Raw genomic sequence first — 14,576 nt, forward strand, 5'->3', positions numbered from 1 at the left:
TACACCATATGTTGTCATTTTAAAATAAGGTTCCGTATTTAAATTTGGCATGTTGGCTGTGTGGCTCTATGCCACCACTCCCTGCTTCAGAATCCTTCTCGACACAGGGCTACCGATTCGTGAGAGTCCCGAACACTGAACTTGCATGCGATCTGATTTTTAGATGGATCCCTTCACTCCTCCTTCACAGAGCTGCACTAGCTGGGACCATTGTCTTACTCTTACAAACAAGCCGGACTCTTCATTAAAGGCCATCTCACTCTATGTTTAAGTCCTCATTGTTTTTTCCAATGTGAAAATCTCCCTCCAGAAAGCCTTTCCTAGAGACCGTGGCCCAAAGCAGAAACCCCGTGGTTATCCAGCCCGGCTGCACATCAGAATTAACAGAGAGGCTTGTTTAAAATACAGATCCCAAAACTTCCTCCAAACCTAAGTTAGACTGTCTGGATCTAAGACCTAGAAATACACATTTTTCTCTGCTTCCCCCCACCCCCCCTTCCCCCAGTCACTTCTGATACAACTAACAGTCTGGTATTCTCCATTGATGATTTGGGTACCACTGCTATAGTGGAAAGAATATTGGACGCAAGTTCAAATCTCAACTGCTCACTAACTGCCCAGCTTACTCGACCCCTGGGCCTCAGGCCCAGCAGACTGCAAAATTTTAGGCTCTTTCCCAAAGAGTTTGGGAGGGGAAGGATGCTATAGAAGAAACCACCCAACTAAGTTAGTGTATCGGATAGTGAGACTGTGCTCTGAAGGTGGGCCAGTGAAGCAGACTGCTTCCCTGAGTGGCATATGGTAGCCAGTCTCATTTATGTTTTGGTCATACTGTACTGAGTATCAGCAGCATTCCTCACTCCCTTCTCTTGAAGCATAAACAAGTTTTGTCTTGGATCCAGAACTCTCACAGTCACTTGTGCTTAGAATGGTTCCAAAGGGAGAGCGAGTCTCAATTTCCTATACCTTACAGCACCCCATTGCCTACTGAGTTAAGACGTGAGAGGGCTGTGTGCCAACTTGAGACCCGAGATATCTGTGTCCTTTAAAGATTTCCCTCTTATTCAGAAGAGACTCAGAGTCTTAGAACTAGAAGAGACTTCAGAAACCATCTACGTAGCCCCCTTAAGTCTCAGTGAGTTCATGCCAACAAATGGTTGGATGAGAAAATCCCATTAGCTCACTCAGAAGAGTCAGAAAACCTCATCAAAATAAGACCTATGTAAACCAAAACGATAAAGCATGTTGAATTGTTCTAAACTGTTGGTTCAGCCAATGGCTGCAATCACTTATAGTATAATTATATTAATTATTACAGTTAGGATTCTATCAAACAGGATTAAAGAGGTAGATTCCTTTACAAGCTCCCATATTTAGACACATACTTCCACCCCAACTTTCTCCATCTTGAAAAGGAATCCTCCCCACCCCTAGTAACTTAGTTTGATTCTCAGCAGTGAACAACCATGATGACTTAAATTAAGGAGTTATAATTAACTCCATTTGCTAAAGCAAAATGTATGTTACTTATTAGGCACTTGGTATGATGTGGCTTCTGGACTAGTGATTTTATATACATAAATTCTATGTATAATCTATTAGTCTTTATAATCCTATTTAGGGTAGATGCTACTCCTCTTTTACTGAAAAGAGAACAGAGACCTACTCAAGCTCAGAATTAGTGTCTCACCTAGGATTCCAATGTAGGTCCATTAACAGCAGTTAAGGGCATTAGACTATGATTTAGGCTGAGCTTCCGAAAATCATGAGTTAAATATCAATTAAAACTATGAACTTTGCACTTCTGAAACTGTATGCAAAATTGTACATAAAATTCAAAGAGTCCATGAAACCCATGCTACCCAATGAATATAAATCTCTAGGTCTTGCTTGACAGAAAAGAAGGAATAGTCTAGTAAATGGTATATGAATTCCATCAGGTTTAAGTATAAGTTACAACTGGGAGTTGAAGTTCTTTTTGAGAAGGCAGACACCTCATTTTTTTTTTTTAGACTCCTTTTTGGTTTTTGTTCGAAAATTGTACTCTAGCGTTCATTTTGGCTTATAGAAATAAAAATAGTAATAGAAACTAAAAATACTAGGACCAAGAGGGACTTGATATATCATCTAGTACAACCTTCTTGTTGACAGAGGAAAGGACCCAAAAAATCTCTGAGCCTTACCCAGTATCACATAGCCAATTAGAGTCCAGTCAGACCTGGAGTCCAGAACTTTAGATTCTTATTTGAGCACTTGTTCTAATATGCTGAATAAACCATTAGTTCATGGCACATGCATCTAAAGAAACAGGTGCGCCCAGTGCATATTTGGAGTCCATTGCTTTTCAAACTACTGAAACGTGTCCCTGCTTGATTGAAAATGAGATGGTAACGAGATACAGCACAGATAGTCATTTCAGCCCTGTAAAGATCCTGAGAGCAGCTGGAATACACGACCAGGAGTTGTGATACCACAACAAGATTGGGAACACTGACCCATTAGAACTATAGTCTGAATTATCAGAAACTTGAGATCAGTGACTCCTTTGTGTCTTCATCCATGTATATTTATTGGGCACCAAACTGTGTGTTGGGCCCTGTGCTTGGCTCTCTGAACACAAGGACCCCTAAGATCCAGTCCCTGTCTCCACAGGGATCTCAGGCACCAGAGGACTTCATAGACAGAGGCTGGGACCCTGCCACATTTTACACAGTGAGGGAGGTGGCACACTCAACACTATCCCGTGTTCCTAAGGGCACCTGGGTGACATTGCTCCTTAGAAGAATGGCTTCTTGTTTCCTCAAAAGGTTTTCTCCTTAGAGGAAAATATTTTTCAGTTTGCGTTAGCAGAGTGTTGGCCAGTATACACGGTTTTCCTTCAACAGGGATTCCTCTTCCAGAAGTAGTCATGGGTCACCACCAGACTAATTAAGAAATAGGAGCTTGTTTTCTTTTACAAGGCCAATAACTACCAACCGTGGCTTTTGGGGGATGTCTGCAGTTATTTTAATGGACACTGAAAAATTCCCAAAATGAAAGTAATTCTAATCACTCAGTTTATAGACCAAATGCATGTGATGATGAACACCACCATAAAAAAAAGCTAGTGGTCTGACAAAAAACACACGGAGATTTGACTGCACACGAAAGTGAGTGGGTGGGTGGAGCTGTTGCATTAGGTCAGCAAAAATGTGATGAAGTAGCAGCTGTTTACATTTTGAGAGGATGGACGGAAACGGTAGTTTAATACTGCTAACTCACGTCTAGCCGGTCATCACTCTCTGTTAATACTAGAGCATTTTCGTTCTTGAGAGTGATTCTGTACTAAGCTGTGAAATGGTAATGACGTCTCGAGATTGTGAATTTTTATCATATTTTAAGTTGCAAACAACTCTTAAGCCTGAAGGAGAGCCCGAGCAAAGCACACTTGTGCATGTGTTGATCTGAACTAATATATACAGGAGTGTTTCATCAGGGATTTCTCAATGCATTATAATGCAAATTGCATTTTTAAACCAGCCAAACTATTGATGGCTTTATTGAATGGAATAATTTATTACAGGAGTATTTTAGTCAGATGACATTTCATCATCAAATAACAGTAAACACAATAGCCATTTCCCATAAGACTGTTCTCTTGAGCCAAGAGCTTAAAAAAGAACATAAAACTTGCCTTGTTCCAAAGATGGCATTGTACTAAACAGTTGTTTATTACAACAGAGAAGAAAAGAGTTCTGCCAGCCAGACATGGTGGACCGGAAAAACATGCCATTGTGTCAGATCGTCCCAAGAAATCTCCATTTTTCCCTCCTGTCCTAATAATGTTTGACAAGTGGAGATGAATTTTTAAAATCCAAGTCTCTTTTATGCCATTCATTGGGATAATACTATAAAATCTCTCCTCGGGTACTCCCGAGTATTACAACATCAATGACCTGTCAGCAGCTGCATACAGTTTTTCTTTTTTAAGACTGTGTAAAGCTATGGTTAGATTCTAATTTTCTAAAATAGGTTTAAGTATGGGGAGAGCCAAAATTAGGTGCACTTTTCTTGCTAGAAATCAGACCACAAATTGTACATTGTACTTACAAAGATGATTAAGGCGGTCCAGCCGCACACCAGCAGTTCAGCTGATTTAATTGGAGCATGCAGATTTGTGTAAAAACATATGTTGGGATTGGGGAAGCCTTTTTTTTATACTGTTGAAAAGTTTTTTTTTGCAAGTTCCTGTGTATAATTTGTACATTGTCTAATTCTCACAGAAGTCTAAGATTAAACTCTTACATGCCAAGGATCCAGTAGTTACACATTTTTGTCAAAATGGGAATGCCTTATTCCTACCTTTCTCCCAATTAGTTGGTGGCAATTCTTTTTACTTAGCCTCAAAATGTTCATTATTTTTCAATTGTGGCATGATTTTAAAGTGTTGCCTTGTTTCGACGAGGCATGGACTTCGGAGGCAGAGCTGGAGCCTCCGAGCCTTGATTCACGTGAACATATAGTGAACATTTGGGAAATAGAAGTTGGAATTCGCTGGAAAATGTGGATCAAAAATAGCTCTCACATAAAGATGGGAGATAAAGTATGCAAAACGCCTGGCAGAGTGCCTGGCACTTAGCTGGAAGTGGGGGATTGGGGGGTCTTGCTATAGGGCTGAGGGTGGAGGTGCTGGCTGAGGCGGCCAGTGGAGGGGGGATTGGTGGTAACCACATGTGGCGGTGGTGAGCTTGGACATCTAGGCAGTTATGTCCGTTGTTTCGGGGACGGGGGCATCAGAGTCTAGCAAGCAGTCCTCGCTTAAAGCGTTTGTGAAGAGCTTCACGTTTAAATTTCTTGCCATATTCGTAGAATGCAATTTGGACTGTATATACGGGTAAAAATAGATGCAATATCACTGGTCTTTCGGCCCTTGTTTAAGAATGTCTGCTCAAAATTTCCCAGTTGCCCTGATACTTGCTTTGCAGCAGTGAAGAAGAATCTCTGATTCTGTGGCTGAAATCTCCAATGTTTCTGAAAAACTTGTTGTTGGAATTTTGTTGGATCTCGACTTAAATAATGCTGGGAAGTTGAGTTCTCCAGTCCCCGCCCCTTTTCTTTTAACTGTAAGTTAAATCCTTCCATTCCTTCTCAATCTTTTCGTGTGTGTGATACTCCCTTCCCCTCCATTTTTTTTCCTTCAGTCCTGTAAACTTGTTGCCTGACAGTTCTACTCTTGTAGAAATAGTCTGGCAGTCCTGTAGCCTTCATTTCCGTAACCGTTCCCCTGCTGATTTTCTCGTACTGCAAGTGTGAATTTTTCCAGCCACCAAGTACCGTTAACCCATCTTAGGGCTAAGAAGTACTACTCAAGTTATCTTTCTGAATGATTTGTAAAGTTGGTTCCAAATGTCAGAGTGCTGCCCTATAAGGCTTAGTTGGCTTTTGTACAGTTTCACCAAAGGGGCCCCTCTGATTTTTGTTTTTTACAGTTTATTTTGAGAGAGACAGAGTGTGAGCGGGGCAGGGGCAGAGAGGGAGAATCTGAAGCACAGAGCCCCTGATGCATGCCTAGAACTCACAAAACAGATTTTGACCTGAGCCGAAATCAAGAGTCACGCTTAATCAACTGAGCCACCCAGGCACCCCTCTTTTGTGTATTTCTAAGAATGGTGTGAGTGACTTAACATTTACATCGAGGAAGTTCCAGGCTGTTGAACCAGCCAAGGGAAAATATCCATACGTCAATCACAGAAGAGCTAAGGCTGTTCTCATATACTTGGCTTCCCATCACAGTAAAATTATGAATGGAGTAATTTGCCAAAAGAGACACTGAGTAGTGCTGACCACTAATTTTAGGAACCCTTCTGATGTTCTTCTAGACCCTGCTGTTAAACAGCGTTGAGCAGGCCACACACTTGGACCCACTAGGCTTGGGTTGTTCATCTGAAAGTCAGATGATCACTGACAGCCCCCCCACCCCCCACCCCGGTCGCCTCTGGGAGTGCGTGGCTTTGTAATCCAGCAAGCTGGGGTAGGCACGTATTACAAGAACTTAGCTCAGGACATCCATAGGGCAAATGGACACAAGGCCTATTCAGGTACAAGTGACACTGTAAATTCACAAGAATACTTCAGTTTAAAGAAGGGCCACTGACCACAACCTGAGCTGGTGATGGGCCCTGGGACTGTTCTAAACTTGGCACCTTGAGAACGGTCTCCTCAGTGACTGGCTCATGGAGAAAGTGTTCCCAGTACCTTGGCAGATAACTAACTGGAAGCTGAGCGTCTCTCAGGAGCTCAAACGTTTTTCACAAAAAGAATTGGTGATTACATCCTGATTCTTAAACCCAAGATTTATTGTAGTGGAAAAATTGCTCGTCCAAAGCTTAATGGAACCTTTTATTGGTTATGATCTGTTTGTTTGGCACCCTTCATACCATCTAAACAGCTAAACCTATGCTACTCACTGGTTTCACAGACATCTGTGAAAGACTTTGCAGAATATTAGCTAATATGTTAATAATTCTACCTAAAACCACATTAAATTGAGATCCACAAGCAACACTAAATATGGAGACCTCTCTAACCCATGTCAATATAATACATTGCTACTTAATCCTGACTTTCCATAGGTTTCAGTTAAATGCTGATCGTGTTTGTAAAGAGAAAAACAGAGTGCAACGAATATTGCTAAGCATGTACCTCCTTGATACAAAGTATTTCACTTTTAATGACAGTTTAAGGGAACAAAGCTGAAGGCACATATTTTTAAAGTAATGTCGTGGGGCGCCTGGGTGGCGCAGTCGGTTAAGCGTCCGGCTTCAGCCAGGTCATGATCTCGCGGTCCGTGGGTTCGAGCCCTGCGTCAGGCTCTGGGCTGATAGCTCGGAGCCTGGAGCCTGTTTCTGATTCTGTGTCTCCCTCTCTCTCTGCCCCTCCCCCGTTCATGCTCTGTCTCTCTGTCCCAAAAAAAATGTTGAAAAAAAAATTTTTTTAAATAATAAATAAGTAACGTCGTACCTAGATTTTCAATCCTGTGAATTCACCGTACTGTTGCCATAGTCGAGTCATGGGTACAAATTGGGTTATGTTCTTCTACTAACTGCTTATAAGAGCACTACTTACCTTTTTTTAAAATTAAAAAAAAAAATTCTGAAACGATGCTAGATCTTTAGATTTCAAAGTTGGAGTCATTTGTCCACGGTGTATAATGTACTCCCTCTCAGTGAACCCATCACGTTGTGACACCTTCTGGTTTTTACTTTTACTGCTACCATAAGCTTCTTATCCAGTGTCCTTCTGACGGCGCCCATGGACACAACTCCCAGAAGGTCACTTGTTTCATGCTATCGGGGATCACACTAGACCCCAGTATATAGTCCACCAGTATGTCCAATCCCTACCTCCAACCTGCTCTCATTCTCCTTCTGCTCTCTCCTGTGCCACCAGATGTCTTCAAAGAGTCGTCTGCACACGGCTCTCCACTCCCCACATGTCTGTACCTCTAGACCTGAATTGCTACCTGCAGTGCCACCTGTCACACCTGGCAGAGATGGATGCCTTGGTCCTTCTCTTGTCTGAATGCTTGGCTGTCTTTGACACTGTTAATCCCACCCCTTGACTCTGACATTCCACTCATGCCCACCTCTCTGCCTTCCCCTGTTGATGCCTCTCAGGCTGTGCAATCTTTACTGGTTCCCCTTCCTCTGCCGGCCCCTGATATTCTCTGCCCCACGTTTCCATCCTTAGACCCCATCTCTCTTCATTTCTCTAAGCAAATCTTGACAACAGGGCCGTCTTCGATGTAGCTTCCAAATGTGTATCATCAGTTCAGATCTTTTTCTTGAGTTCCAGACTCCTTCTTTTAATTGCCCACTGTACTGATTTTCAGACTTCGTCTTCGAGGAAGCCCCTAAGTGCCAGACGCACTATTCTTATCTTCACCCTTGTCCTTACCTTTTCATCCTTTTCCATCTTACGTCCTCCTTACTCTTCAAATCCAAATAGAGCTGTCCCCTCTTCAGTGAGATCTCCCCCACTGTCAACCCTCTGTTCTCTTCCCCCATCAATACCACTGAACTGTGGTAGCTTTTCAAAAGTTACAGTACAATGAGTAGCTGTCACTTCATACTCTGAATCCACATTTCCATTTTCATTAGTGAGGATACTGTACTATTGAGACTGATGCAGAGATTATAAGAACCACTTGTTTGTCATCCCAAGGCAGGTATTTTTACCTATTAACCTGCCTACTCAGGCACCTCTTCAAAATCCGTCATCACTTGGGACACCTGGATGGCTCAGTCAGTTAAGTGGCTAACTTTGGCACAGGGCATGAGCTCACGGTTTGTGAGTTTGAGCCCCAGGTCGAGCTCTCAGCTGTCAGCACAGAGCCTGCTTCAGATCCTGTCTTTCTGTCCCTTCCCCACTTTCACACTGTCTCTCTCAAAAATAAATGAACATCTAAAAAAGATCTGTCATCACTTGCATGTAATTTAAAAAGTTAGTCTCTTATTATTGGGATATCCCATCTCCTATATCCAGAAGGGTTTCAGATCATAATGAATATACATGAACTCCCATAATCTATCAGGTTAATATTAAATAAGTTACTGTATTCTTAAAGAACTGTCATAATATACATATTATACCTTGTATTCTGAAACAATTAGATTTTAATTGTACTGTAGATACCATCTGCTCTGTCACTTCAGGACTGATTTCTGTTGGTTTGAAAAATGTTACAGGTCCTTTTAATTTCATTTCCAATGTGTAGCTCTAGGGATCAGAAAAGACCAACATCAGGTAACATCTATAACCTATTTGGTATCTCCGCATAAACTAGGAGCATGATTATATTCCTATCTCGTAATGGGAATTATACAACTTGCAGTTATTAAATTGGACTAAGGCCAATATGCTTTTACCTACCTGAAAAGGAAAAACGTTGCCCTGCATTTAAAGAGAAACATAATGATAATTACATTAAAAAAAAAGTTCAATAGTCTGAACTCAGACATGATTTTTTAAATTTTTTTTAAACTCTAATTAGCACAACCTGACAGATAAAAATTAATGTTACTTTTGGATGTTGTAGGTTGCCTGACAAAAATCCCATTTTATAGAATTTAAAGGTTTGTAGATAGAAAGTGAGAAATAGCTTGTCAGAGGTGATGGCATCAAAATGTAAAATATCTCCATTAGTTTCAAAACAAAATTATTACTTGAATGTATTTTAATAATGCTTAGCAATTAAATCTGTGGCATTGAAACACTGATTAATACTGAATCTCTTACTCTTGTGTAACGGAAGAGATGCACAATATGGGGACTCATTTCTAACTCAACTGGAAAAGTGAGAAATGTAATAGGGCCTGTAGGGTAAAACAGTGCAACAGAACCTTCTAGGGTTCCTGTCCTCGCTGGGTAAGAAGTCAGCAGACCTCAGTTCTAACTTGAGTATCTTGCCTGAAGTCTTGGGTTAATTCACTTAGCTTTCCTTAAATACCTCCTCCTTTTAAATAACAGATGAGTATCTTTTTTACAAAATATAAAATCTGTGTGAATGTATGCCACTGTTTTCTCATGTTGGGGAGAAAAAACACCAAAGTACGTTTATAACTTAGTTATTTGTCTCTTGAACCCAGAGCTTTCTTCCTTTCAGCCTTACCCAGTTAGCAAAATAAAACTCTGTGCCTTTTCCCTTGTTTCCCAAAATGTAAGGAAAGAAGAGGCTGCAACAGTCCAAAATCTACTCCACTGTCTGTCCCTAGGGCCTCAATTCCCTGGATATTTACTGTCATTTCACTCTAGATAATTTGTGTACAGTTGCCTGAAGAAACTGACCCCCCCAACCCCAAAGGGTTCCGAAATTGCAAACCATTTTCTTGAGCTAATTATGTTCAATCCGTTAGAAGGGATATAGAAACATTTTAAATAAATAAAATCTTACGAGATTATACTAAGCACTTCAATAAAAAAAAAAAAAATGGACATCGAGGAAATACGTACCCTAAATCTTGGACCATTTTGTTTTTCATGCTATGTATTTTTTTAAAGTTTGTAAATAATCTGAGCAAAAGGAAGGTACAAAATAACTTTTGCTGATAGACTATTAGATTTTTTTATTTGCTGAATGCATGACATTATTCCTGACAAATACAGCTTCAATAACAGAACTCTTTGTTTTCATTTAATTGAGAGATGGTTAACATAAAGGCTGAATATCAAAGTCTAAAAGGCTTCATCTTAACATTATGCCCCACACGTGATACCTTCTTCCTCCTGAAAGTGATTATACCCATCTTCTGAAATGTCTAATCTCATGCTGGAGAGCTTAAGAGAGCATCTGACCATCTGAAAACATTTGAGTTTAAGTCTTCAAAATATGACATGGGGACTCCTAGTCCTACCAAGGAGAGATCCAGTCTAGATTATCCAGTGCATAATCTTTGAGATGAAAGAATTCTTTCAAATGTGACTGTAGTCTGTTTCTGTAAAACCTTCGCTTGGTCCATAAATAAGCCTAAAGGGCGTTATAAATGTGTCAGGAGCTCAGGGTGATTGATCTGTGTTGGATATATCATGAAAATAGACAGAAGGCACAAGGGTTGCTTCCCTGTGGAAATCGCGGTGGTAAATTGCCATATGTGTCCCCGTTAGGAGCCTAGCTGATCAGATTGTGGATGTAACAACTTTACAGACTGGACTTTGGGTCTCTTGAGATTTTCAGTGTCTTTCTGTGAAGTCTAAATAAAATAGCACCTTGATCTGCAGCCTCAAGCAGACTTTGGCAAGGAATCAGGACTCTTGCCAGCAATCTTTCCCAGTCCTAAATTCCAAATACATCTTTCTCGGGGTTGCTGTCCTTCAGAAATCTGGCTAGATGTGGATTTGTGTTAACTGAAAGGTAAGGAAGCCATGCCAGTGTTGTAATATTACATACACACCACAAAGGTTGAGATGATAAATTTAAACTTGAAAAGTCCCAGGCACATTTTCTTGCAGAACTATTCCAGCAAACTCCTGAGAGGAAAAAATGTAAAGTGTGAAAAGCAGTGACTTTAACTTCCCTTTGACTATGCCAGTTGAAAACAATGGCTCTAGTGCTTGGGGAAGTAGGAAGGCTCTTGAAATAAACAAAGGCAAATGATTAAGTAAAGCAAGTAATAGCACTGTTTTTTAAACCACTCGGTCCGTCCTGTATATGCCATTAGGTTCAAGATCTAGACCAGACCTAAGCAAAACAGTGGTGCAAAGATACTCTGCATAACTTTTCTACCTGTCATTCACTTACTCAACAAACATTTATTCAGTGTCTGTGTGCCTGCCATACATTGTTAAGTGAGAGGTAATGATCCAATAGACAAGATACTGCTTTCATGGAACATTCTGTCTGTGGAAGAGAGAAACCTTAAATACAAATAGGTAAATTGTAACATCTTTTAAATTTAGTGTTTGGCAATGAGAGACCAGTTCACTTTGCCATTTTGCTTCTGAATCCCATAGAATCTCAAGTGCAATAATTCCAGGTAAATTGTATAAATCCAAATATGTTCTATAGCATGTTTATAGCATGTATCTGTAGTTGTAAATACCTCATTAAAAAATAGGAATTTTGGTTATTTAGTATCCAGCATTGAATGAAAGTTTGGGTCCCACCCATTGCCAGCACTACTTGGTCATATTTTTCTTTGACCAGATGTTTCTTTTAATAGTGCTATGGATCTATTTTTACAGTGGCCCCCATTTATAATGGAAAGGGATGGGGTTTTCTGTCTTTGGCCTTAAATTTTGCCAGGACTTGAGCTAGAACAACAATTGCACAAAAAGTACGGCCTTTTGCAAGCTTGAGGCACTCACAGGTTACTTCAAATACTGTCTTGCATCGGCCTTAGTACGGCCTGTGAGTTCAAGCCCTAAAAATAAACACCTATTAATCAGCTAATGGCCACATGAGTGGACCAGCTCTCTGACTACAGCAGGGACCTCAGTCTAACCTCATTCAATAGCTTGTCTTATGTCACCCAGGATGAGGCAGTTTGCAGCCAGGAATGCCTCTAAAAGAAGACAGTCACAAGCTTAGCTAAATGTTTAAAATAACCTCCGTAATTCCTCTCCACACTGACAGATTGCTTTCAACTCGATGGAATCAAACCACAGCACCAGCCCCAGTGGCCTTTGTGGAGCCAACCTTGAGGCCCGGAGTTTGTAAAGTAAATCTACACGTTCCATTGAGGCTCTCCCTTTTCTTGCTTTCAATCGGAAAGCAACCGGAAGGGAACTCCCTCCTGGAAGTCCTTATCTTCATAAAACTTAGCTAATGCCTCCTGTTAACTAAAATAAGGTTGGTGTGTAAGTCACTAAGGAAACTGTCAGCCAGTCCCCTCATCCCGGCTGACTTCTCAAAGAATACAAATTGGAGGAACCCCATGGAGTAGAGCTGTGACTGTTTACATATACATACTCTGTCCCAAAGACTCCGGAAAGTTGAGCTCTTGGTATGGTTTTAAGAGTTTTTTTGTTCTTCTTTTTTTTTTCATTTTTGAATGGCAGTCTTTTTTTTTTTTCTTTTTCTATATGGAGTGGAAATGTGGGTGGAGGGGGAAAGATTTGTTTTAATGTACACTTTTCTTTAATGTGTTTACCCCCAAATAAGTGAGCTGTAGTAGATACGTTGGCCCCACAAAAGTAAATATTTAGCTCAGAAATTCCACACAGAAACATAGCCCGGGGTATTTGGGTTTCAAGAAAGAGGATCACCCTGGGGCAGAGGGCTGGTGTGCAGGCAACGTGGGATTGGTAGGAATGGGCTCGCGTGTCATCCCCTCGGCCCTCAAAACGCCTTGGTCAGCTAGACAGTGCCCCTCTGGCCCTCGGCAGCGCCCCTGCCACCTGCCTTTTCCAGCTCTGTCTTCTGCCATGCCCACAGTCTTTGCTTTTTCTGACCTCTGTGCTGCTCCAAAAACCTCCATGCTTTGTCTCAGCGCTGTCTGCACGTGCCTGTCTCTCCACTGGAGGAATCTTTTCTTACTCAGTGAGCCTCGATTTCAAGACCTACTCTGTAGGTCGCCTCATCTCTGCCCTGGACCTTCCCTGACTTTCTCTGGGCTACCACAGGACCCTCTGCACCATTCTCTGAGAACATTGGTCTCCTCCTCATACTACCTTTTAACCCCCTTGTCTCCCTGACTACTGAGAGCCCCCCTGGAAGACTGCGACTGATCGTGTCCTCTCTGCATCCCTGGAACAGGGCATCCTTTTCAGGAAGGCAGAAGGTGATATCCTCTGTGTTCTTCAGTGAGGACAAAAAGGAGGCTAGGGGTGCATGGGGACAGGAACACCGGACAGGGAGGTGGGAGAGGGTGTCTGCAGAGACACCGTGAGTTGCTCATGTGTGGTCTTAAGTCACTTGACGTCTGAGAGCCTCTGTTTCCTCAACTGTCTAATCAAAATACCGCATTTTTGAGGATCAGATATGTCCAATAATTTTCAAGTGTTCTGCCCACCATGAGCTGAAGATAGAACCAGAGTTCACTAACTCGTGTCCTGTCCTCTGAATCTAGCCCTGCAATTATCCACACTCACATGATCTTTCACCTGTTACTTAAAAAAAAAAAAAAAATTCTGTCCTTAGTCCTATTTCTTTCCTACAATTGTCTGATAAAGCAGCTTCATCAACCACGAGAAGACAAAAGGGACTGGCCACCCTTAGAAACTGGTACTTGCCCTCAGTTTCCTGAGGATCCATTGTGTGGTCCCCATCTGCTTGAAGGGCCAGCCTTGAAACCCCAGAAGGGTGTGTGTGTGTGTGTGTGTGTTAGGGCAACTGCAAACAGCAACCATCATTTGTTTTCTAAGTCAGAAGTTTATCATCTCTCCAGAGCCTTGCAATACTAGTTAATAAAGCTCAAGTTTGTTCCTTCATGTTCTATCTTTTCATAAATAATAAAACCATTTGTTACAAAGATGAACTATTAAGTCTGGTGAAACGCTGCACAGTGCTCTTGTTCTCATAGGAAAAAGTTGAGGACCAAGTCCAAAGAAGCCTCAAGACCCTGCCCTGAAATTGGTGTGTGTACAGCCCCTGTTTGTCGTGTAACCTGAGGCCTAACTGTGGAAATAGGCACAACAGTGTCATGTCATGGAGAACAGGAGCCCATATTTAAAGAAAGCTTGAGTCACTGACATCACGTCGGTTTGCTGTCGAGTGTCTTTTGAAGTAGTCTCTCCTGGTCACATGACGCTGATCAGCCTTTCTTTTTAAGGGCAGGAATGACTGTGAAGTGACCTTTCCTGCTTTCTGACTCAGAGAAGCATCGAGCCTAGTTAAAAATGTAAGAGACGTCTGACTTTCGTTTACTCATGCTTCATTTTAAGCTTTCTCCCTGGGTCACATGGAGTAGAGTACTTCCTAGAGCTGCCTTGATGAGTACCTGAATGATTCAGTTTTCTTTTTGTTACTGGGTTTATTTCCAGACCTCTAGATATAAATCTATCTGTTCGTGGGTTGGGGAGGGGAGAACAAGGGTTGCAGAAGTTTATTAGGTAGAATTTTTGTAATGGGACAATAATGAACATACACAAATTAAAGTGTT

The 14,576-nt window shown here is 41.5% G+C and overlaps 1 protein-coding gene across 7 annotated transcripts in view; it reads left to right on the forward strand.

Moving 5' to 3' along the window:
* Positions 1-14,576, forward strand: part of CDIN1 (CDAN1 interacting nuclease 1) — a 284,310-nt gene that overhangs the window by 185,280 nt on the left and 84,454 nt on the right. Inside the window, exon 11 of one of the 7 annotated variants that reach the window (XM_086710306.1) lies at positions 4,965-5,525. The exons of the other annotated variants lie outside the window; for them this stretch is intronic. Within the exon in view, the coding sequence (XP_086566432.1) occupies positions 4,965-5,052 (88 nt within the window). The 3' untranslated portion in view covers positions 5,053-5,525. Of the gene's footprint in view, positions 1-4,964; positions 5,526-14,576 lie in introns of those variants that run through there. 7 annotated transcript variants of the gene reach the window in all.

This window comes from Puma concolor, chromosome B3, assembly GCF_028749965.1.
Source record: "Puma concolor isolate L17-30 chromosome B3, mPumCon1.1.hap2, whole genome shotgun sequence".
Classification (NCBI taxonomy): domain Eukaryota; kingdom Metazoa; phylum Chordata; class Mammalia; order Carnivora; family Felidae; genus Puma; species Puma concolor.